We start from the raw sequence: 25,454 nt of genomic DNA on the forward strand, positions 1-25,454 counted from the left end.
CAGCTTTCTGTTTCATTTGTGTGGAGACAGATATAGACCAGCTGGGTTTCACTGACTTCCACCACTCAATTACTAATCCTAAGTTCCTTCTCTGAATCTAATGTCATTTAATAGCACTTACCTAATGGGCAATAGTAAAGGAAGGTGAGACAATGAATGTAAAGCTCTTCACACAATGTCTGAGACAGGTAAACTCAATAAATGATAACTCCTGGGCGGCGCCTGTGGCTCAGTCGGTAAGGCGCCAGCCCCATATGCCGAGGGTGGGGTGGCAGGTACAAACCCAGCCCCGGCCAAACTACAACCAAAAAATAGCCGGGCGTTGTGGCGGGCGCCTGTAGTCCCAGCTGCTCAGGAGGCTGAGGCAAGAGAATCGCTTAAGCCCAGGAGTTGGAGGTTGCTGTGAGCTGTGTGAGGCCACGGCACTGTACCGGGGCAATAAAGTGAGACTCTGTCTCTACAAAAAAATAAAATAAAATAAATGATAACTCCTGTTCTGGGGATTAAGACTAAATTTTTTAGTTTGGCATATAAGCCCCTGTATGTAAATCCATGTCTTTATATCTCCAGCACCTGCTTTGACCCCTGTTCAGTAAAGAATGGTTAACTATTTGTTCAACTGGGTCCATATATGTATTGTGTAATACACTGTGGTCCCAAACCAGGAGACATTCTGGGCCTTAAAAAATTGAGCAATAGGCTCGGCACCTGTGGCTCAAGCAGCTAAGGTACCAGCCACATACACCTGAGCTGGAGGGTTTGAATCCAGCCCTGGCCCACCAGACAACAATGATGACTGCAACAAAAAATAGCCGGGTGTTGTGGCAGGCGCCTGTTGTCCCAGCTAATTGGGAGGCGGAGGCAGAAGAATCGCTTGAGCCCAGAAATTGGAGGTTTCTGTGAGCTGTGATGCCATGGCACTCAACCCAGGGGAACAGCTTGAGGCTCTATCTCAAAAAAAAAAAAAAAAAAAAAAAAAAAAATTAAGCAGTTGAAGTTCCCCTTGATTGTTAATGTTAAAGATAATTCTTTAAAGGTGTATTCAGTTTTCGTTTATTGTTTGATTAAACAGATAATTTCATCCTGTAATCATAGTGCATATTTTTTGTTCCATTAATCAGTTACTAAGAAACTGATCTTCACATAATATAAGCATAAATTCACATTTAACAAGGATTCCAAACAGTAAGTCAATCAAATGACATCAGAAAATTCTGACAACGTGCAGCCTGGGCAATGTAGTCAGACTCTGTCACTATAAAAAAGAAAAATAAGAAAATTAGCAGGGCATGGCGGTTAGCTACTCAGGAGGCCAAGGCTGGAGGGTCACTTGGGCTGAGGAGTTTGAGATTTCAATGAGCAATGATCATGCTACTACACTCCAGCCCGGGTGACAGAGTGAGACCCTGTCCCAAAAGAAAAAATAAACCTCACAATTTGATGTTACTTTGAAAAAAGCAAAGTATAGAAGTATATATAAATACTATGATTATGTACTCATTATACAAAAAATGCTATAGCGTAGTGGTTGAAGGTACAGACTGTGAGGGCAGACTGCCCGGGTCCCGATGCTGCTGTTCCCAGATGTTGCTCTGCTGTTTCCTACAGTGTACCCAGTTATTATTCCTTTCTGCCTCGACTTCCAAATCCACAGAGTTGCTGTAAGAATAAATGAATTTTAGGCCCTCTTCTGTGGAGATATATAGAGATGTGTGTGTATATGTATATACATATATATGTATAGCTCTCTACCGATGTTTGAATTATCAAGTGCCATTTGATAAAAATCCAGTTTTATGGACAAAAATACTATGTGCCTACACATATGTATACATGTTTGCACACATGTATATTAAAACCAGGAAATGTCAACAGTCGTTTTCTTTGAATATAAGAGTATTGGTGAAACATTTTTTCTTTTTTATCATTCTGTGTGTTTCAGCATTATAATCAAGAACAATCCTAAATACTGTTCCTTAAGAATCCTCAGGCCCACAGTATTTGTGCTTTCTAGGCTGACACCAGCTCCGTCCACTCCACCATCCCTTCCTCTCTCCTCAGGCATGACCTCTCTCTCACTTAGCTGAAGTGCACCTGTTTGCCTTTGCCTTGCACCTGCAGATTCCTGACATAGGTAGGAAGATACAAAATTAGAATCAGGGGGAGGAATGTTAGCTTGGAAAGTTACTTATATTAAGAATTCCTTTGTTCACTGAGACTTTTTCCATGCATCTGTGCATCTTGATTTCTTTGACAATCATAAGCATCTGGGCCTCTGCATATGTTCACGGGGGGAGATTATATGTCTATATTTTAGGATTTTTATAACTTTCGATTTTTGTCTCAGCTGAGCTTATTTTTTCTTAGAACAAGTGTTTTGTTCAGTGTATGAGCACAACATGGGCCTTCCTTTCTAAAGCAGTGGTTTTCTTGTGTAGGGAGTTTGCCTGGCGTGATCCTGAGTTACCCGAAGTCATCCACATGCTGCAGCACCAGTTCCCATCCGTGCAGGCCAACGCGGCCGCCTACCTGCAGCACCTATGCTTCGGGGACAACAAAGTGAAGATGGAGGTACAGGACACGGTGCCTGGGACGGTCTGGGCAAGGCAGGACCTTGGCCTTTAGCACTGACGTGTTTGTGTATTTGAGAAATGACCACATGTCTTTCAGAGGCCTTTTGTAAAGAAGCATTTTGACACCAAATACTTTTTACTTCTCAACTATCCATTTCAGTATCTCTCAGGAGAAATGGGGATGAATATATTTCTTGGAGTGTTTTTAGCATTTTCAAATCTCGAGTCGACTTCAATAATTTATTTATAAAACATGAAGCAAAATCCATTTAACCTGAATTTTTAAAACATTCTCAAAAAAATGTATTAGGTAGTAATTGTAATAGTATTCATTGAACTAGTGAGCTAATGTACTTTCTGAGATTCTGGTCAAGATTGATGCCAGTTACAATTAAGTAAAGTTACAAATGATTTATAACCATCACTAATACTGAACAGATATGAATATTTTATTTCAGATTCTAAAGAACTTGGGTATTTATAGAAACAGCAAGTTATTTGTTATTGGCAGGGGTTCTATAATATACAGATTGTTTCTTTTAATGTTTCAGGCATTTTTCCTCCCTGCAATGTCGTATAGACTGAAATGCTTTTCATCAGTTTAATGTGCAAAACAACACACCAGCTATAGACCTAAAAGTGGATGTAATAAATAAAGCTCAAAAATATTCAAATAATATACTAATGAATTCACAAATGGAAGAAAATTTAAGGAGTTGCCTAGAGAATGAGTTCTAGACTACATGACTTCTGTCACAAGGTCTTTCCCGTACTGTCTCTAACCCACACATAGCTTTGTTGTGTTCGGCATTTGCACTTTCCGCTCCTGTGTGAAAGCACAATTCCCTGAGTGTGTTCCAAGGTTAAAGGAGAACTACGCTGCCTGCACACAGCTATTAACCCCTCCAGGTCTCCCATCTCTTTTGTAAGCCATAAATCCAGAAAAAGAGTATCATCTTAGAAAATGATCTTAAAATTTATACAAAAGATGTGTTATTTAGGATGAAAAGTAATCTTTGAAATGATCCGGGAGTACCCACATCCCATGATCTCTCCATAAGAAACATTGTTTGATCGCTGATCAATCATCACATGTCACTTAGGCCTGGTACCTAATATTTTTCATTTTAGGTGTGTAGGTTAGGGGGAATCAAGCATCTGGTTGACCTTTTGGACCACAGAGTTTTGGAAGTTCAGAAGAATGCTTGTGGCGCCCTTCGAAACCTTGTTTTTGGCAAGTCTACAGATGAAAATAAAATAGCAATGAAGAATGTTGGTGGGATACCTGCCTTGTTGCGACTTTTGAGAAAATCCATCGATGCAGAAGTAAGGGAGCTTGTTACAGGTGGGTATAGCATGTGGTTGTGTCCTCGAGGAAGTGTTGAAAACCATCTGTCTGGTGGCATTGTGGAAGAGTTGGAGGTTCTAGGTGGTAGATGATGATATACAGATAGTGCTCGCAACCGTGAAGGCTGAATATAATTTAATGTAATGATTCAGAAACCATTTGCGGTGCTGGAGGGTCAACTCCATTAGTATCAGTTATTGTACTTATTAATGCTTAAGGATCAGCTCACAGATGTCTTATTCATGGAGGACTGAATGTGTCATTTTTTATTATGTATTCCATACTAATTCTACTTGTTTTAAATACACAGACTGTCTTTATGAAAATAAAATAATAGATTGGCTGTCTTCCACTTCAGTTCAACCAGTGTCTGGGTGCTTGTTTCTGTTGCCAGGCACTTTGATAGTTTTCAGGGTTATAAAGACGAATAAAAGCTGGTCCCTACCCATAAGTAACACTCAGGGAAGGAGCCCGGTGGTTCTGTGAACACGACAAGTGCCGTTAACTCAGTAGCTGTTGTACTGGAGCACAGAGAAAGGGTAGGGAGGTTCTCCAGATAATAATGAAACCAAAGTTGACCTAAAAGCTGAGGAGTTACTGTCTGGGGAAATGGACGTCCTTTCAGTCACAAGCTGAGTGCCAGCGTGGGATATGGCTGCAGAGCTATGAGCACAGAGCTATGGGGCTGCTGTGTCATAAAACTCACTGAAGGGGAGCAAGGCTAGAGAGAGATCCAGGCTTGGTTTAAAGAACTTTTACAAGCAACTTAATAGTGGCCTGTATGCAATGGGAACACTAGATCATGGCATGACCAGTTTGGGATTTTAAATGCATTCTTCCAGCCAGCAGCAGGGTAGAGGATTGATTTAACAAGCATGGGAGGCTTAGGAAGAGGTCAATAGTTCAGTGATAACAGCTTAAACTGTTGCAGTGATGGAAAGGAGGAGTGGGTGGATAAAAAACAGTTAGTGGCATATTCCATGGTCTGGGCATGATGGTCAGATGTGGGGATGAAGAGGTAGGGAGGAGCCAGTAATACCTGGATGGTGCAGTCAGTTCAAGTTACACAAGTCCCACTCCAAGTTCCACCTTGAAGTTAAGGTGAAAGAATAATTCTGCAGGAAGACAAATTAATGACAGCATTTCCTATAACAGAGAATTTGGGGAAAATCCAAATCATTCATTGGTAGAGGAATGGTTAAATAAGTTCCATTACTCACACAGTGAAACCACACACAAGTGTTTAAATTAGCCCATTTCCCCTTTACCTGTGGGTCCAGATACTCAGAGGCCCAGGCAGGAGGACCAGCCTAGGCAACCCATTCCCCCCACACCGATTTTTTTAATTAATAAATAAGCATATTAGAGCTATATACAGTAAAATTAGATAAATCTTGAAAAATGTTTGCTAAATGATAACTACAGCGTTATACTATTTGTATAAAATTTTTTAATACATATGTAGATTGAGACTAAATTATTTTTAGATATATGCACGTGGAATAAAGTTAAAATTTCTAATTGGAATGATAAAAATAGATCTAGGATAATGGGTACCTCTGAGGAAGAGGGAAGAAGATGGGACAGGGGAATGTATTCTAGCTCCATTTCTTTAGAGAAATCTGAAATCAATAAGATAAAATGTTAATATATGACAAAGCTAGATGATGGATACCTGGATTTTTGTTTTATGTTTTCTGTGCTGTTTTCATGCTTGAAATATTTAATTTAAAATTTTTTAACATTTCTTCGAAATTAATCCCATTCCCTCCTGACTTCCATTATGAAATCAGAGTTGTAGGTTCTCAGTAGCACTTGAGAACATAGCATGTTCCTTAACATTAACATGAATATTATCATGCAGGTAATATTTAAAAGGAGTCAACTTCCTCCTAAGGTATTAATGTTCAAAGCACAACATTAATATTCCCCTGTACTCCAAATAAAGCATGAAATTTACATACTAAAATTAGAATGTACTTTACGTGTAATCTGAAACTCTGAGATGAACTGCCTGCCATGTGTTTTGAATTTGTATTAACATTTCTAAATTACATATTGATTTATTAGTATACACTCTCACTTTCTTTTTTTTTTTTTTTTTATTGTTGGGGATTCATTGAGGGTACAATAAGCCAGTTACACACTCTCACTTTCTAAAATGCTTTTGAGGCATCTCACACTCTGACACCAAATAATAAATTATTTACACCTCCACGTATGTAGTGTATAAAATGAAAAATAAACTTTCTTTGAAAATTCCATCCTAGAAGTGAACACAACTACTGTGAACACGCCCCCAAATTTACCGTGACCTGCCTGTTAGGGAGGCCAGGAGAGTCAGAGCTATTTGCAGGACGCCTGTGCTTTCCTTCCTTCTTTGCTGTTATTCCGCCCGTCACTTTGTTGTTGTTTGTTTGTTTTATTAAATCATAAAGAGGTAGATCATGTATACATTAATGCATTTATGGAGTACAGTGTGCTGATTTCATATTCAATTTGGAATGCTTACATCATACTGGTTAATATATCCCTCGCCTCATTTACTTAATTATTGTGTTAAGACATTTATACTCTATGTTTAATAGATCCGACATGTGCCTTTGCAATATGCACCATCACTCACACTTTCATATGAAGAATAGATCACAACTGTGGCCCAGGAGGGAGGCGGGAGGGGGGAGGACAGATGGAGGGCGGAGGAATGGTGGGGTCACACATATGCCACCATCACTTTGAACTGACCGCATCATGTCCAGCTGTCTACTCACAGTGACACACCTGTGCCGCACACAAGGCTGCAGAATGATGTGCAGACTGCTCCCTGAGGGGTCGGTGGCGATCCAGGGACAGCTGCCGTTAGGAACACAGCTTCTGTGCAAATTTGGCTGTCTTTTGACTAACTAGCCACTAGGATTTATTGTGACATGATCCTTCCGCCCTTAATGTACAACTTTGTTCTATTCTTCTGTCCTTATTTCTCACAGGAGGAGAAAGTCTTTTTCTGAACTTTGTTTCTTGAGTTCTTTTCTTTGGAGAGACTGTCGCAATGCCATTCCCGAGCCAAGGTCAGGGAATTTGTAAGGTTTAATGATAAACAAGAAGAAAAGGACATGAAAGTTGGTGACTTTTTTTAAAAACACTTAAAAATAAGCCAAATTTATTTGAAGTAGAGCCAGACATTACTACTAAGAGCTTTTATGTAGTAATTTACCAGGGGCACACTCTGGAATTGAGTGCTAATTTAGATGTTTCCCTCCATGCTTTATTTCTGTGTGGGTACAGTGCTAGTTTTTGAGAACACAAGATGTTTTAAGGCCAGACCCTGGCCTGGAAGAAAGGATATGAGTGTTTTCTAATTCAAAAAGAGCTTTTTTCCTAATAGATGGTATCACTTTCAACATAAAGCTAGGAAGAACTTCTCATATTTCTCTTTTAGAAAAATCTACCAGCAGCTTTTAGCCTTTAAGAAGCTTTTTCTTTGGTCTTGTAGAGTAGGGGAAATTATGAATTGCTCTACTGTACATTTTTACCACTAATATTTTCTTTTGATATTTGGATGGATTGCTTATGAGGTTTTTCTTTCAAACAGTGGAATGAGAGTGGTCAGTGTGTAAACACTTCACTCGATTGCCATATGTAAAGGAGTTGGACCAGAGGACTTCAGAAGTGAGTTTCCAATTCCAAAAGGCTAAATCTCAGCCTGGGTTTGATTTATATGTCAACATTGTCTAGCTAATAGGAAACTACCAAGTCATGATATAAATATAGCATAGTTGCTTCTCTGTGTATGTGTGCATACATATTATTTATAGTCTAAGATTTATGGAGACAACAAAATTATTCACATTGCTCAGTTATACAATTTAGTGTTACTAACCTTAACTGATGTTCAGTAATATTTTAAGAATGACTGACCCTTGATACGTTTTAAGGCATAAAAAAATCAAGATATGCATGGATTCTTTCTTTATTAAATTTTAGAATCACATAGGATTGGTGGGGGGAGGGGACCTCAAAATTCGTTTTGTCTAGTCAGCCATCCAACACTTGAATCCCCTGTACAGCGTCCACACAAAGTAGCCACCTAGCACGTGCTTGAACCCACTGGGACAGGGAGCTCATTGCTTTATAGGGTCAAGTTTGTCTAAAAAGCAGCAAGATCATATTTTGCTGTGCCTTGAGAAAACAAGGAAGACAAACAGGAAGACTTGTTCAACCCTAGAACCAGCCTCCAAGAGCCTTCCTAACCAGGAAAGTGGCTCCCCTACACAGAAATAATCCTTGTGAAGGCACGTCTGCTACAGACACAGGTGGCCTTGTCACCCAGTGTCCCCATCAGCAGTCTATCTCTTATAGATCCTCTGGGAAAACATTATCCTTAGAGCATTATCCTTCCAAATCTGTGTTCTGCCCGTGTTACCCACAAATACAAGGGCCCTGGCTAGCCTTGCACAACACTTGGCCTTTGTAACTATGGTCTAAGAGTTCTTAAGTGAAAATTATAGTCAACTTAAGAATGTTAAAGCACAATGAACAATAGTGTTCAAAATATTATATAATTTGAAGAAATTACTGTCCCCTTGAAACTAGGTATTCTTTTATTCTTAATATTAAGTAACTCAACCTAGTTATTAATGCAAAGTCTTTTTTCCTAGTCCTCTTTGTTTCGGTTTGGCAACTTTTACTGTACCTAAGTACAGACATTTTATCTATTTTGTTTTATAAAAGATGCCTTGCCTCTGCATTAAACATAATAACTTCTCAGGGCCTGTATTTTTGGCCACATCTTTATTTTCAGAGGGGAAAAAAAGTACTTTTTGCCAAGTGTATTTTCCCATTACAGTATGGCTGTCCTCGTTAATTAAAATGGTTCTCTAATATGTTACATGATTCTTATTTTTTTTCATTGTGTTGAACATTTTCCAAGTTGAAACCTAATGAAGTTTTCTTTAAGTAATTGCTGATAACGTACGGGTGCTTCATTGTTTTTTGTTTGTTTGTTTGTTTTTAATTCCAAAGGTATACTTTTTGTCATTACTGTCTTTAAATTTGAAAGCTAGGTGAAGTGTAGTTGTTCCCCAGTTAAGTTATAAAATGAATGTCTGCTAGGCCACAAGCTATGGATGGAAATTGGGAACATCTTGTCACTAAAAAAGATGTGTTGCACTTGTTTCTAAGCTAGGACATATGAGATTCAAGTTATTGAATATCCTGAAAGCATCATTTTTTTAAAACTATAGACATTAAAGATACTGCACTGAATCTGGAGGTCTGCCCTTTAAAGTACCAGCTGTCCCAAAACTCTCACACTTCTGTTACCCTCTATTAACACTTGTGTTAAATACCAAAGAGTAACCTTTGTTCTTCAATTATAATAGACTTTGTTCATATGTCTGTTAAATTCACATTCCTTCCAATTTAGCAAGTGATTATTCATCCATATGGCTAAGTAAAATATTTCCACACTGTTTATTTTGAAATTTCTGAATGCCAGCAATGGATTGAAGACACTGTGCAGAACCTGAAATTAGGCAAATTCTCTTTTTGATCATTAGATTCATAGTTCTAATTAGATGATAACACAATAAGAAAATGACAGTTGAAGACTAAGGAAGGGTAGGTGGGCCAGGGTAAGGTTTAGCAAATAGCAGGACTTTGTGGCAAGAATTGGTCTTACTAGTAGAAAGACCAGGAGCTTAGCAGACATGTCTGCTGGATGTAATAGTTACTTGCTATTACAGATGAAACCATTTACTAAACTTGTCCCCTTCACCTAATTAATCTACCTTCAAAACAGTTGTTTATTCTCTGGTCCAGAGAGAAATCAGTTTATTATTTTCTGTCCTGCCTTTGTGGGCCGCTAGAGCTGTTAGGAGCTGCATGGGTCATTTGCAGAAACCTAGCTGTATCCTCCTCCACTTCCCAGCCCAAAGCAGTAAGGATCCTTTATCAGCTTGGTGCACTTTATAAAGTGACAAGAACAGAAACAGTCTCTTATTTACTGAGCATTTCAATTATAAAAATTGATAATAAGAAATGAAATGACAAATTTTTAAAAGTTTAATTGGGAACAAAACAAAAACAGTTTATTATAAATGGACCAATTATTAATTCATAGTCAGGAAACTTTTTTTTTTTTTTTTTAAAGACAGCATCTCAAGCTGTTGCCCTGGGTAGAGTGCCATGGCATCACAGCTCATAACAACCTCAAACTCGGGCTTAAGCGATTCTCTTGCGTCAGCCTCCCAAGTACCTGGGACCACAGATACCCACCATAACGCCCAGCTATTTTTGTTATTGTTGTTGCAGTTGTCATTGTTGTTTTAGCTGGCCTGGGCCAGGTTTGAACCCACCAGCCTCGATGTATGTGACTAGCGCCCTACCCACTGAGCTATGGGCACCGCCCATAGTTAGGAAACTTTAAACTGGAAAGGGTCCCCCACACCCTGTCCTATTACAGATTAGAAACCAAAGTCCAAGAAAGCTGAGCAGGTGAGTCTGCCATCAGCTCCTGATGCACAGGCTGGAGGTGTTTCTCCCCTGCCCTCGCCCATCCCCAGGCCACTGAGAAGGATAGAAGAAGAGCAGAATCCAGGGTACAGATGTCATTTCCCTTATTCTTTCAGATTACCACCAAAAAGGGAAAAAGGAAAAAAAAAACATCCTTTGCACTCTGAGTTTTACACAGGAGTATAAGGAAATGTCCTTGAACTTCACAACCAGACCACTCCCATCAATCTAGTGATTGGGTATAATCATGAAGCTTCAGTTTGCTTGGAAAACCTTTAAAATGTGATTTTAGTCTTATGAATATTTTAAGATTTATAGTCTGAGTATAAAAAGATTCAACCTTGCAAGGGAAATATGACCTTATATTTTGAGTACAGGCTTCCACGTTCCAGGAAAATGAGGCAGTCAAGTGAGGAAACTGTGAGAAGGCCACAGATAGAACTTGGGTAGTCAACCCTCAATCAGTGGAATTTCCCAGCAAAATGACACACTCTCTTAGTAGACTAGATAGCCTACAAATGTGAAGAAGGTAGAGGCATATGGAGGGGAGATCTAAAATGAGTATGTCCAGGAGACCCCAGACCAGGTCCCTCACTGAAATGCTTTACAATCTCTGAGTCTGCCTGATGTCTGGGACTTATGACGGGCGGCACCTTTGCCTCTAAGCTTCTGCTGCCACCAGACAACTAGGTTGAAGATTTAGTGCAGTTACAGATGAACAGGAGTGTTCTGGAATGCGTGTGTGTTCCTGGAATATATTATGCCTTCCATGACTTTCTTAGATAAATCAGATGCTGAAGGAAGCTGCAGAACAAGGGTGGCCAGGGCCACTGCCCTCTCTGCCACTTTCTTCTGCATAACCTGTTCCGCTCTTTGTATCCCATATGGACCATTCCCAGCATTCTTTAATCTTTACCTAGAATAAAGAATAACTTGAAATGCAAATGTGATGGGATCTTTTCAAAAGCGCTATGATCCATACCTTTGTGCCTTCACAGAAAATCACAGAAACTCAGGCTAACCTTCATGTCTCTCAGCTGGGAGAGATTTCAACGACAGGAGCACTTCTCTTCTAATGGAATCCACAGGCGGGGCCCACATGTATGGCCTCTGCAGCCAGCCCCAATCTTCACTTGTACACAGCTCCTTCCTAGGAAGCTTCCTTCCCTCAGACTACCTAAGCCACTCAACACTGCCCCCAAAACTCAAGACAGTAACCTCCAGAATGCAGCTGGGCCTGAGGGACAGTTATTATGCATCTGCTGTATGCAGGCAACCCCAGGGAGCACTGAGGTGGGCAAGGCAGGCCCGCGTTCTGGCTAGGCCAGCAGGACTGCCCACCACTTGGACAATTGGCTGTGCCAGCCAGTGGGGAAGGTAGCAGTGGCCTCGCGTGGCCTGAGGGCAGAAGGAAGAAGCCAGGAGCAGCACTGCAGGGCACTAACATGCTTCAGGAACCTCTCAGATGGTGGCATCTCAGGAACCCTGGGAATGGCTGCACACCACGTGACTTGTGTGCCTCAGAATTCATCCAGATAAGGCATTTTATATGACCGAGGACACAGCTTTGGTTCCTCTCTCATAATGATACTTCTTCGTTGTCTGATTCCACTCCACTTTCACAGCTTGTTCCCAGCATTTAGTTCTGGTGGAGAGCTTGGGTGATTTAGCCTAGATCCACGAGTGGAAGAGGTGTTTGTGACACTGCTCTCTCCCCACCACCCCACCTTCCTCTTTTCTGTTACCAGTACCAGATTTTCACACAGATGCAAACTGTTGGCTCCTCTCTGACACCACCCTCAGATTGCATCAGGCTTCAGATTCTCACCCCAAGCACCCCCTCAGCCTCCCCACTACTTCCTCACCCCTTTGGGTCCTTATCATCTCCCTTCTGGCCCATCAGCCTCCCTGTCATCCCTGGGCAAATACCTGAGCCTGCATTTCAGGCTTCCCCATCTGCCCTCCAGATCTGCAGTCCCTGCACCCACCTGCCAGACCAATCCCAGCCGCTACAGTCTGCCTGAAGAGCTCCCTGTCCCAGCCTGCTTCTCCCTGGCCTCTGCCCCTCACATCCCAGCTCACACGTAGGGGCTCCAATTCTCCCAAACAGAATTCCCCACACTTTGAAAAACCTCCAGGGAGAAGCAGCATGGTATAGGGTGGGCGCGCCCTTTCCAGCCAGATGGACTTGTTTCCTTCCTGATCTGTGGCTCCAGGCAAACACCACTGCCAAATCCCCATTTCCCCATGATGATCACAGTACCTGCCCTGGTGTTTTGTGATAATGGAGTGCGGCCACACAGGCTATTCAAGTCGTGCTTGTTGCTACACTTTGCCACAACTGCTCGGTGTCGCGACATTTTGTGGGAAGGCCTGAGAGCCGACGACCCACCTGTGCATCGCCCTTAGAGTCTGGCATGACCCGAGCAGGTGTCTCTCCCAACCCAGGAGATGTATCATGTGAGCTGCATGTGTACTTCCACATTTTCTAGTAGCTACTTTAAGAAAGGAAAGAAGAAAGCAGCGAAGTTTGTTTTAATTATATGCCAAAATGTTATTTCAACTTCTAAGGAAAAGAAAAATTGAGCTTTTATGTTCATTTTTTTTCCATTCCAAGTCTTTATAATGTAGTACGTGCTGCATTTGTTTTTCTTCTTGTTTGTTTTTTGTTTTTTTATTGTTGGGGATTCATTGAGGGTACAATAAGCCAGGTTACACTGATTGCAATTGTTAGGTGTTGCATTTGTTTTAACGGTACGTCTCCGTCTGGACTAGCCACGTTTCGGGTGCAGCAGCCACATGTGGCTGATGGCCTCCACACTGGCCGCGCAGGTCCCCACTGTGCGTGGGTGGGGGTGACTGGAATCTAAAGCATGTGTGGGGTGCAGCCTTCAGGCTGGCGGCCGTCCTGTGACAGGATGTGGTTGCCATAGCATCCTGACTTTACTCTCTTAATAAAAAGCCGGAGAAGTTTCTAAAAACCCCTCTGCGGGGCTTAGGGAAGAACTTCAGGGGCAGCTGCAGAGAAGAAATGGACATATGTTTCTGCTAGATCCTCAGTGTTTCAGCAGAGACCGTCTAGGGCAGCGGTTCTCAACCCGGGGGGTCGCGACCCACAGGAACTGTCTTAAAGGGCCGCGGCATTAGGAAGGTTGAGAACCACTGGTCTAGGGAATGATAAGGGAGGCATGTGCTAGGTCAGGTCCCCACTGTCCTACCTTGTCAGCAGGTCGTGGGTAGGGTAGACGAGATACACACATGCCCTGACCTTTGTGTGTAAGCTGGAGCCCTGATGTTACTGTGTTTGGGCTATTAATATAATATTTATACCCCCATTTTATTCAAAAATGCTGACAGTGGCTCAAGCGGCTAAGGCGCCAGCCACATACACCTGAGCTGGAGGGTTCAAATCCAGCCCAGGCCGCCAAACAACAATGACAGCTGCAACCAAAAAATGACCGGGCGTTGTGGCAGGCGCCTGTGGTTCCAGCTACTTGGGAGGCAGAGACAGGACAATCGCTTAAGCCCAGGAGTTGGAGGTTGCTGTGAGCTGTGATGCCACAGCACTCTACCCAGGGCGACAGCTTGAGGCTCTGTCTCAAAAAATAAAAAATAAAAAAATGCTGACAGTGTGGGTATACACGACACCAGCGTGTTCCAGAGAACCCATAGATACAGACTTGTCAGGAAGACACAGACACACCACGCAGTGTCCCAGCCTCCAGAGAGCTGCAGCAAAGCCCTGAGCCCACTGTCAGGACACTCTCCGTACCTGGACAGGGTGAGGGTGAGGGAGTGGGGTGGGCACAAGGCCTCTGTTATCTCTTTATCTTCCTGAATGTTCTTTACACCCCGAGGCCGAGGGTTGTGGCTGCGAAGGAGCAGGACTGAAGTGGGCGCACTAAGAGCCAGGCCAACTCGCGATGGAAAATGCAGAGCCTGTCTGGTGGCGAAATCTGAAGTGTGCTGGGACGTTTTGGGCTATTTTTGCTTTTGGCAAGATCCACAAGCGCTTCTTTCTTATAATTAGGAAACAGGGCATAAATTGAATCTTCTGTAAAAACAAATGGCTTAAGATCATCTTTCATATCAGAAGGGGGAAAAATGTGTAGGCTGTTGGGTATTTATGCTACCAGAGAAATCACATTTTCCATATGTTGTTTGGTTGGTTTTTAATGTCCTTTAAGAAAACATTTTTCAAACACTTGTTATTATTTTAATTAATCAGTGAAATCGGCTAATTGAACTATAAAATTATTAGTTGGCCATTAGGCTAGCTATAAAGGTAGCTTTAAATGTGAACTCTTCCAAAATTGTGCAGTGTAGGATTTATGTGAAATGATATTTTAATTACTTTGTTCATTCTTTGTGGGGAAAAGGAACTTTGATCTCTCGTGGCAGTTTTCATTGCAATTACTGGTTATTCATAATGATGTGTACTTTTTCCTGTGGTAAAGATTAAGCAAAAAAATAAATAAAAAGAATAAGCAGAATTTTCTACAATACTACACATGAGACTCCTTAATATTTTCCAAATTAGTTTGTATATTTATATTCTTAGTCCTCACAACCAGTAGCTAATGGGTCTAAATTAAATAATACCTCAGGTTCCCTAAACCCAATTCGAGTGTATTTTTAACTTTCTCTTTAGGAACCAGGAGGTAATGGAGAGTGCTGCTAAATCTTTCTGAAGCAAATATCACATTAGGATGTCCGTGCTAGAGCTTTGTCACGTTGATGGAGAATGCTAATCCTCCCGCTCCTCATTTTCTCATCTGTCTTGCTACATCTGGGAGTTGGTGTATTTTTTGTTCATTACTTCCTGCCCTACCAAGATTCTTCCTGACCCACTAAATGAAACACCAGACAAAGTGGAAAGAACAGTGTTTTATTACCACATTAGTGAGGCGAGGCGGAGCGGACACAGGTGTGACTAGCTAGTCTTAAGAATGGTGCTTTTTGCTTTGAGTGAAAAACCCAAATGAATCATTTCATATCTAAGGCTTTTAAGTTTAATTGAATCTTTTTCATTCAGTATGTATTAATCAGAGCTGGTTGCTTTGGCTGTACATAATCTTATGTTTACAACAGAAAGTGGGGAAGAAAAACCAATGTTTTGAGACTTGCTTTGATGTTCAAAATGGCTAGTTAAACCCACACCAAATGTCCTGGCTCTTTGTGTTACGTGGTGAAGCGCAGGGTTGGAGGGATAATGTAATGCATAGTGTGAGATAATAAAGCTCCCTTTGTGTGGGGGCCTTTGAATGCCACATACTCAGCAAAAATAGAATCTTTCATTTTTTCTGGTCCGGAATAACTTTGAACAAGTTTTTGAAGTTACCGAAATGAAAGCCTGAATTTCTATGATAGACCGGTATCGTGATTAGTAAGACATCTCACTTGACCAGAAGATATACCACAGTCAGCCTGTCTACCGAAGTATTATATATTTTTAAACAATTTTACATCTCATAATTTGGCAGCAGTGCTGCTTTCTATTTTTTATTCAAAGGAATGGGGATCCTGGCATGTCCTCTCTCTCCATAGAAAACATGGTGGTTTCAGTGTGAAAGGTGGGCAAAACTGGGCTGGAAAACTGCCTTAAAGATCCAGAACGTTGTTCTCTGACCTTCCCCCCATAGTTACTGACCTTAACAAGACACCCTGAATACTCAGTCTTTAAAAAAGGCACAGATGGGGGAGGTATTCACTTATAAACTAAGTCTGACAGGGAGGAAATGAAAGGGAGATCTAAAAACAAACGTGGTATATAAAACGTGTCCATCAACAAATATTTCTGCGTGCGCATCATGTGCCCTGCATATGCCTCACAGACATAGGAAAGAGCAGATGATGGCTTGGCATTTTACAAATACAAATGCTTTTCATCCTTTAAAAAATCAACTTGTAGAACCTCAAACCTATAAAACAATTAAGTAGGAAAGCTAATTCATTTGGGGCAGCTTGACTCTTTAAGGTCTTATGTCAGGTACACAACACCTGGCGCAGAGCCATGTGACTGTTATTTACATTGGTTTATGAACGTGTGTTTATTGTGTCCAGTCCCAAGCAAATGCCATGGCTAAGAGTAAACTGGAGAATGACCTGCAACTCCCCTGGTCATTCAAAATGTCCAGGAAGGAGGAAGAGTAGCATGAAACTCTAGTAACAGCACAGACATCAGGGGAATCCTCAAATCAGGGAAGTGGCTTCTTGCCAGAAGTAGATCTTATACGTAGATCTTACACGTAGCCACGAGTGGAAGCAGAAACAACAAAAACAGCTTTTTCTACCAGCAGCCAGAGAATTTCTAGGCATCACCTCCAGGATCTCACATGCTGAAGAACCACCCTTCTTAGTCATGTTTGCACCTGAAGTTTGTGACATGTTTGTATAATTTTCCTTAGGTATATCTGCTTTTTTACTTATAACCTATAATACAATAGACTTTACTTTCCATAAACCTTGGCTTGCAGTTAACTTTACTGGAATGCATTTATGCTGTGAAGAGAAAGTAGCTTATTGGGGCCTGGGGAGGTGGTGCACACCTGTAATCCTAGCAGTTTGGGAAGCCAAGGCCAGAGAATCACTTGAGCTCAGGCGTTTGAGGTTCCACTGAGCTATGGTGACACCACCGTACTCTAACCCAAGTGACAGAGCAAGACCCTATCTTTTAAAAAAAATCATTTTTTGGAAAATGCAGCTCTGCCTCTCAGTGTTGTGTGCCAATGGCATTAGGAATCAAATGTTATAAAACTGTCAGCAGAGGAGGTTAGGAAATGACCCTTTCTCCATCCATGGCCCCTGGGGTTGGCTCATGCCACTGTAGGCCCCACTGGTGAGCATGGAAGCCCCAGGTTGGCCTCATTAGCAGAAAATGCTAAAGCTGCGTTTGTGGAAGTGCTTATCACCCCCTCTGCTGTGCTGCTACCCACTCTTCTCACCGCCTTCTTACCTAGTCAGGAGAGGCTGCCAGAAAATTCTCATGCTTAGCTCCAGGGTCCCTTCTGTGGTCATCAGTCCTCCGACACCTTTCCCTACAACAGTGCTATCAAATGTCTTTGAGGTTCAAAACAGAAGCAGTGAGGCCCAATACTGAGTGCACATAAGTCATGGAGCTTCTCGGGGTCGCTGGGCATGGAGTCTGCATGCTACTGCTGGTTCTCCCCAACTCCCCACGTGGCCACCCCATGGGAATCCAGCAAAGCTTTCCAGAATCCAGAGAGCACAATTTAAAAGCCTTGCTGTGCAAAATTTTATAGAGAAAATAGCCAGTTTTATAAGAATGCCTGGAGAAAAACTCGGACTGTAGAATTTAAGTTCTTTTCAGAAGCACCTGCATGCAGGGGTGTCCAACCTTTGGTTTCTCTGCACTGTTGTGGAAGAAGAGGAATTATCTTGGGCCACACATTAAATACAGAAACACTAACAAAAGCTGATGAGCAAAAAAAGAGATCTGTGCATAATTTTTATGGTATCCACAGCAGATAAGCAAAAAAGTCCTCTCATATTCCACCGTAGACTGCAGGCTGGACACCCGATACAGTGTGTGCCGCCTTCATATCAGGACCCTACCTGGTGTGTACCACAAGGTAGGTGTATAAGTGAAGGCCTGTCTTGGTGGACAGAAGGACAGAATGAGCTTTCAGAGATAAAACAAAATCTCTACTTTTCCTGATTCTGAACTGTGCCCTCCCATCCTGTGCAAACCCCTCTTTAAGGGAGAATCAGTCCAGACCTAACTCAATAGAGCACTGCTGAGGCCGAGGGCCTGAAAGTCTGTAGTTATGGTAGGAACAGAGAACAAGTGGCAGGCCCTGGAGAACATGGGAAACCAAATCAGCGAGGGACAGGGGCGTCAAAGCCGAGTAGAGGAGGAGAGTGGGGGGTGCAAGTGCAGAGCAGAACCCTGGACCCAGGAAAGGCCATAGTTTAGGCTTGGAGCAGACGGAGTCCTGTCAATTAGGGCTAACATATATTGGTTTCAATTCTAAAGCTTCAGGATCTCTAAATGTTGATGTGATTTTTGAAATCTGTCTTTTTTAGGAGTTCTTTGGAATTTATCCTCATGTGATGCTGTAAAGATGACAATCATTCGAGATGCTCTCTCAACCTTAACAAACACTGTGATTGTTCCACATTCTGGATGGAATAACTCTTCTTTTGATGATGATCATAAAATTAAATTTCAGACTTCACTAGTTCTGCGTAACACGACAGGTTGCCTAAGGTAAATTCTTTATTCTTTTTAATTCTGTGATTAAATAATATGTGTCATAGGTAAATTGATTTTAGGAGGACTGACTTTATTTTGTTAGTAACTGTCTGGGTTTCCGGTTTTGTTTCAAAATTCAGGCCACTGGACTTTGTTATTCTATGAGAAAAATATTGTGAACATAGCTTGGTGCCCTTAAAAGAGTTATCTTATAAATGACTCTTCTGTGAATTATTCAGAAAGGCCTTCTCAGGCTAAGATGACTGCCAAAATTCCAGTGTTTTCCACTTTAACAGCATTTTTCTGGTTATCACATTCTGATTGCTAATGTGTCCTCAGGCTAGTTTTTGTTTAAATTCAATATGTGATGGTTAAAACCTTTTTGCTTTTAAAGGGGAGTAAAGAGGCATGTGATTTAGACAATCATTGGTTTTTAGTTTTATTTTTAAAAAAATGAAAAGGAACCCAAATTCTACTTTTTAGTCATTACTTTTAGCATTTAAAATCTATAAAGCTTCTCTTACACGTACACAGTACAGCTCATTATTTGCCATTAACACTAACCAACTCAATTTTGATCCCATTGCCAGCCTCATCATGCCCTGGGAATTGGAAAGTGAAGGCTTGGGGCGTGGTGACAGGGAGGCAGCCTCAGGCAGTCCCTCAGGTCACCCTTGGAGCTTCAGTTTCCTTGTCTTCAGGATAAGGCCCGTAGTACCACCTCAGAGCCATGAGGAGTCAACAGGTGCACGCGTCATGGAGGGGGCACTCACTGAGCGCCATTTAGCCATTCTGGATGGCTAACCATCTCTGGGACAGAGAGCTTGAGGGAGAGGAAGATGCCATGCAGCTGCTATGGAGCCTTCCAACACTGAGACATGTGGCTCTTGGCCCCTGTTAGGGGGAAGATGATAGGGTGCGGGGGAGATGAGAGTCAGGATCCTAGAAAATAGGCCAACCCCTTTCTACTCAGGTGCCTCACACAGGGTGGGCCATGTGCCCTACTAATCATCTGAGGAAGCAGCAGTATCTCATCCTTCCCCACCAGGATCCACAGAGGTGTGATCGCTCCTCAGGCTGGCTGGGCTTCAGGGAAAACCCTGGGGCAGGACACGCCCTGTAAACATTTGGTTTATAAACATTTGGCCTTATATTTGAAACCCATGATGGGCAAGGCAGACAAGGTCCCTGATCTAATGAGACCACATTCTCTTGGGAAAATAGACAAATAGGAAAACAAAATAACAGTATGTGCCATAAAAATAAACAGGGCAAGGTAAAGGTTAATGGTCTCTCAAGGAGGTAAAACTTGAATCTACACTTGAACTACCACTGGAGCCACTCAATTGAGGGTTGGGCTCAGGACAAGTGTTCAAGGCCAGGGGAACCTTTCGTGTAAAGGCTCTGGGGCAGGAATGAGCTTACGGCTATATCTTAGGGAACAAAGGGAAGAGTGGACCCCGATGACGTAGGATCTTGTAAGTCAGGTGAAGGAGCTGGCATTTTATTCCAAGTGCCATGGGAAGCCATCAGGTGTTTCTGAGCAGGGAATCTCAGGACTAGTTTCTGGCTGGAAGACTGGGTGTGAGCAGAACTCGAGACAGGAATATCAAGCTGTCACAGTGATCCAGGCAAACTGAAAGTGGCCTAGACCAGAGCCCTACCTAGACGTAGGCAGATTTGGTTATTTTGTGGAGAAGGAGCTGACAAGATTTGCTGATGGATTGAACATTGAACATAGGGATGAAATCGGATAAGAGCCAGATCTTTAGCTGGATCAAGTGGAAACATGAAACTGATGTTGATGAGATGAGGGGGAGGACAGGGGAACAGCTGGAGGGGTGAACAGCAGAGAGTATTGACCATGCCCTTTTTGAGAAGTCTGATTAGCGAAGGCAGCGCCTGTGGCTCAAAGGAGTAGGGCACCAGCCTCATATGCCGGAGGTGGTGGGTTCAAACCCAGCCCCAGTCAAAAAAGGAAAAAAAAAGAGAAGTCTGATTAGCGAAACATGGGTAATGTCAAGAAGAGTACTGGATAAATGTGTCTGGGCAAGGTCAGGGCTTCAGGTAGACATCTGATTGCCCCAAGTCCTTAGGTCAAGCCAAGGAGCAGGAGGCACCTGCGAGAGGACAGGGATAGAGAGTGCTGGGCACTCCCAGAGGCTCCTCAGGGCAGGGGGAGCCAGACGCCTGCAGAGGAAAAGTGAGCTGTTGAGTGCTGCTCAGAGACCACACAGGTTAAGACAGAGACGGACCACAGGTGACAGTGCCTTTCCTCAGAAAAACAAAGATGAAAAGTTAAATCATTCTAAATCCCCCTTATCTCGTCTAACAGAGCTAGCCAAAACCCTCGTTGCTGGGACATAAAGTAGATCCTAACTTGGTATCAATTTATAAAAGCAAATTGATATCAAAAGTTACAGTGCCGATGAGACCCAAAACTATTTTCAGTATTTTTCTATAATTAAAAAGATGAGAAAAATTTTAACATCAGCAAATGTCCCTTTCATGTTTACCATGAAACTTTTATACAACAAATGACGTTTCCTTTTTTCATTCAAGAAACATCTAATTGCCTACTGTGTGTAAAACATTGTAATAGGCGCAGGGAACTACAAGGACATTATGGTCTGACAAGGTTGGCAAACCATGTCTAACCCTAACTCCCACCGTGGCTAACTCTCCTGTGCCTTGTAAGTGGCGGGATTTCCGCCTCACAACAAGCCTACGTAGGAGTTGCTGTTATTTTCCCCTTTTTACACACGAGGAAGCTGGGGAGGTTGAGCCCCTGAATACTTACATCAGGGGTTAGACAGTAGCACATCATGAGTGAGGTGCAGTTACAGCACAGTTAACTTGCCATTTCTGTGGGTGAGAGGGGGCTGGCCATTACTGTTAGCCCCACAATGCCTCCGCAACCCGTGTGGCAGTGGCTCCATCCGCTGTCTATTCTCTTCACACCATTAAGGGAAGAGTACGCAGCCCATGAGTAAGCCCATCTCAGCGGCTCGCGTTGTCTCCTTAGGAACCTCAGCTCCGCGGGGGAGGAAGCGCGCAAGCAGATGCGGTCCTGCGAGGGGCTGGTGGACTCGCTGTTGTACGTGATCCACACGTGTGTGAACACCTCCGATTACGACAGCAAGGTCAGTGCCCGCCTACCGCCGGAGGGTGCGGGGCAGATGATGACAGCTGCCTAATGCAGCAATTCTCTGACCTTCTGGAGCCTCTCCTCCACGTGAAGCTACACTCTACATCATAAGGCGGGTCTCTAAAAATTACAGGTTGACAGGGTCATGGTGACTTAAGAAAATAGCCTTAGAACCAAGCAAACAGGATGACTCAGTGTGGTAAAGAACTGGTGCCAGCCTGGCTTTCTTTGTGGTTCTCCTGGCTCCCTCTCAAGGAGATTGCCCTGCCGCTATGTCCTCCACTTCTGTATCTCCCGGTCCAGGAATCAGCTGCATCTGTTGTATTTGAGTGTCTGCTCAGTAAAAGTTCCTGGTGGAGGCAGTGGAAACCCCCAGCCTCTGTGCCCTTGTTGCCCCAGGGCAATCTGTAGCCCCCACCCCAGTACTGTGGCCGCACCTCTCTGTACTCCTCCTGCTGTGCCCTCCCCTCCTGTTCTCCATCCCTGCCCAAGCAGAGCATTCTGTACATCATTTGTCAGATGTGATGATCATTCAGGGTCTTCTCTGAGGGGCTGAGAGGTGGGAGAAACAGAATGGAAGGACTAAAAGTCAGGAGTTCAGGGCAGGCCAAGCACAAGGCGTTGGGATGGGCTAGGGCATCAGAATGGGATGGGATGGGGTTGGTAAGTCTTGCATTGTAAAGATGAGTCTGAGAGAGCAAAGAGTGATGAATGGTGGGCCCAGGGAGAATGTGGGCAGAAGTTCAAGGTAGAAGCCAAGTTTTTACTAAAGCCTCATTGAACGAAAAGATCTGCAGATAAAATAGAGAAGCATAAGCAGATTGGAAAAGGGAGGCAAGTGCTGAACTTGGTTTTAGACACTCAATTGAAGTGACAGCTGGCTTCCTAATTAGAGATATAGTACAGACTTTAAGGATCAAAAGACCATGTACAGAAGTCAACAGAGAAAGAAATCCCTGAATATTCCTTCAGGGGTAGACTCGGGAGATGGAAAAGAAGCCAGAAGCCTGGGAGTAGGACTGCCCCCCGGGAGAAAGTTGATGAATCTGTTGTGCTAAGGTTCTGGCATCTAGAGCCTTGCCATAGTCAGCATAGCATCCAGATCCCAGCAGTACTGAGGTTGGCTCTGCACCCTGTCATTTGGGTATTCCCAAAACTCTACAATCATAATTCATTCTTTGGGTAGTGTTAGGTTTGCATAAATAAAAAGCAATTTTCATATTCTCCATTGGTTTCCTCTCAGTAGTGTTCAATACAGAAGCACTCTGCTCTAATGTGCAGAGATGAGTTTAATTATGCCCCATGTTGGGTTTCAGACCGTGGAGAACTGTGTGTGCACCCTGAGAAACCTGTCCTATCGGCTGGAACTGGAGGTCCCTCAGGCCCGGCTGCTGGGACTGAACGAGCTGGATGACTTGCTGGGGAAAGAGTCTCCCAGCAAGGACTCTGAGCCAAGCTGCTGGGGGAAGAAGAAGAAAAAGAAAAAGAAGACTCCGCAAGAAGATCAAGTTAGCATTTTATTTGATATGTTTGATAATTTTATTTTTCTGGGAGTGATAAATCACATACTTCACAAGAACAAAAATGTTCTGCATAGATAGAGCTGAGTCCAGCAAAGCTGAATGTTTTTGTGTGGGGGAAATCATATTCATTTTGCTTCCATTTAATGTCTTTCAGTGGGATGGAGTTGGTCCTATCCCAGGACTGTCGAAGTCCCCCAAAGGGGTGGAGATGCTGTGGCACCCATCGGTGGTAAAACCATATCTGACTCTTCTAGCAGAAAGTTCCAACCCAGCCACCTTGGAAGGCTCTGCCGGATCTCTCCAGAACCTCTCTGCCGGCAACTGGAAGGTAGGATGTCTCCCACTCACCCACCTGCTTTCTGTCTTTACATTCAGAGCAGCTGTGATGGAGTAAGGGGCACAGTTGTTTAGAGCTTACCCGTGAAAGGGATGGAGAAGAGGAAGGGAGACAAGCTGCTTCTGTGCTGTCCAAGGACGAATGCGACATCTTCCCTCCCCATGAGGAACTGACGACTGGTGGGAGAACAGGGCCTGTCTGCACAGGGCATAACCCAGGATGGGTGTGCTGCAGGATCTTGAAGAGGCCGTCTGACCCCACTAATCAGGGCAAGGGGAAGCTGAGAAAGGGAAGGCAAAGAGGTGGGCAGGTTTCCTGAAGACGTATGCTGCCTGAATTTAGTCTTTGAGGAAACTTAACGCCAGCAGAATCTGAGGTTGAGGGTACAACCCAGATAAGAGGACAGCAGGAGAAAATCCCTGAGGCAAAGAGAGGACAGGAGGGGTTGAGCCTAGCATCTCTCTGTCCTTAATATCATCCGGAGAGTGAAGTTAATTTAATACCTGTGTTATGAGATGGTTGGTTGTAGGATTAAATGAAATGATAGCTTGATGGAACCAAAGGCAGTTCGCAGCACATAAATATTTGTAAATATTTCTGTTGTAGACCAGTGTTCACCTTCAGCTTCTGTGACCAAAGGATTACTTGACAATCATAGAAAAGACAATAATTCAAATACACGTGATTTGAGTTGTTTAGAATTTCGTGTCTGGGATCATTTAGTGAATGAAATTTAATATGCCAAGCTAGCTGAAAATATAAACATTATATTTAAGTGATTTCAAAAATGTCTAAAATAGGGAGTCAAAATATTGGACCCTCATTAAGAAAATGAGATAATCATAGCCACAGATGTTATCAAATCAGAAGCCATTGGGGGAGCAGTGATGACGATGGTGTGCCGGAAGGGAGGTGCTCAGGGCTGGGCTCTGCGGGTTGGTCTCCAAGTGAAACGGGAGTTGGTTCTTTTGTTACAGATTTCAGAGAGAGAAATTGGTAAAACTGCCCCAGGACTGTACCTTACAGCAAGCTGTCTACTCCCCCCCTCCGTAGATTTCATTTGATTTGAAAAATAGAAATATCCATTTCATATGAGGAATGTTCATAGGATCTTTGAAATACATCTTTTCCTCTTATTCATATTATGAAAATAATCTATTCTCTCGGTATTCAAGAAACTAGATGGTCAATCACGTATTCTAATGTTCAAAATAATATTAATACAAAGGGCTGGTAGATCTATATCTTCATGTCTTGGCCACAGCAAGCAAGTATTAGACATTTTATGAACAACATCTTTCAATTATCCTAAATATTGAAAGATGATTTGCATTGGTAAAAATGTCGATTCTTCAAACAATATTAAAGATCCATTTTCTAATGTTACTTTTTTTTTTTTTGGTTGTTTCACTGATGACTTAGCCCTCATTTCCAATTCATGTGATGCACTAACTGACTCACTATACAGAGTTGCCTCACAGTCACAAAAGAATTACTTGACTGCAGATTTTTAAAAAAAACAACCGCAGCTAACTAATCTTAAATGAGAATGCATTTTGCACACAAATGTACTTACTTTTTTGCCGGTCTGTATGAATTATGATGCTTGGAGTTTCTGGAGATTTCCCTTTCTTCTGAGGCAAGGGATTTTTCCAGGCCATCTCTTTGGTAGGTTACTGAACGTTAAATGTTTCAGGGATTATAGGGGGGAAATGACTGGATGGAGACAGATTCTCCCTAGTGTTGGCTAATGGTTACTGTCTCTGCCACCTATTTATAGCCTCTAGGCCTGGCATG

At 42.7% G+C, this 25,454-nt stretch overlaps 1 protein-coding gene across 13 annotated transcripts in view; it reads left to right on the forward strand.

Moving 5' to 3' along the window:
• PKP4 (plakophilin 4) overlaps positions 1-25,454 on the forward strand; it is a 259,640-nt gene that overhangs the window by 217,119 nt on the left and 17,067 nt on the right. For all 13 annotated transcript variants that reach the window (XM_053596431.1, XM_053596429.1, XM_053596439.1 and 10 more), the window contains 6 exons: positions 2,443-2,571; positions 3,705-3,918; positions 18,481-18,664; positions 21,675-21,792; positions 23,114-23,305; positions 23,475-23,648. In XM_053596431.1, coding sequence (XP_053452406.1) covers positions 2,443-2,571; positions 3,705-3,918; positions 18,481-18,664; positions 21,675-21,792; positions 23,114-23,305; positions 23,475-23,648 — 1,011 coding nt within the window. The remainder of the gene's footprint in view (positions 1-2,442; positions 2,572-3,704; positions 3,919-18,480; positions 18,665-21,674; positions 21,793-23,113; positions 23,306-23,474; positions 23,649-25,454) is intronic.

This window comes from Nycticebus coucang, chromosome 7, assembly GCF_027406575.1.
Source record: "Nycticebus coucang isolate mNycCou1 chromosome 7, mNycCou1.pri, whole genome shotgun sequence".
Classification (NCBI taxonomy): Eukaryota; Metazoa; Chordata; class Mammalia; order Primates; family Lorisidae; genus Nycticebus; species Nycticebus coucang.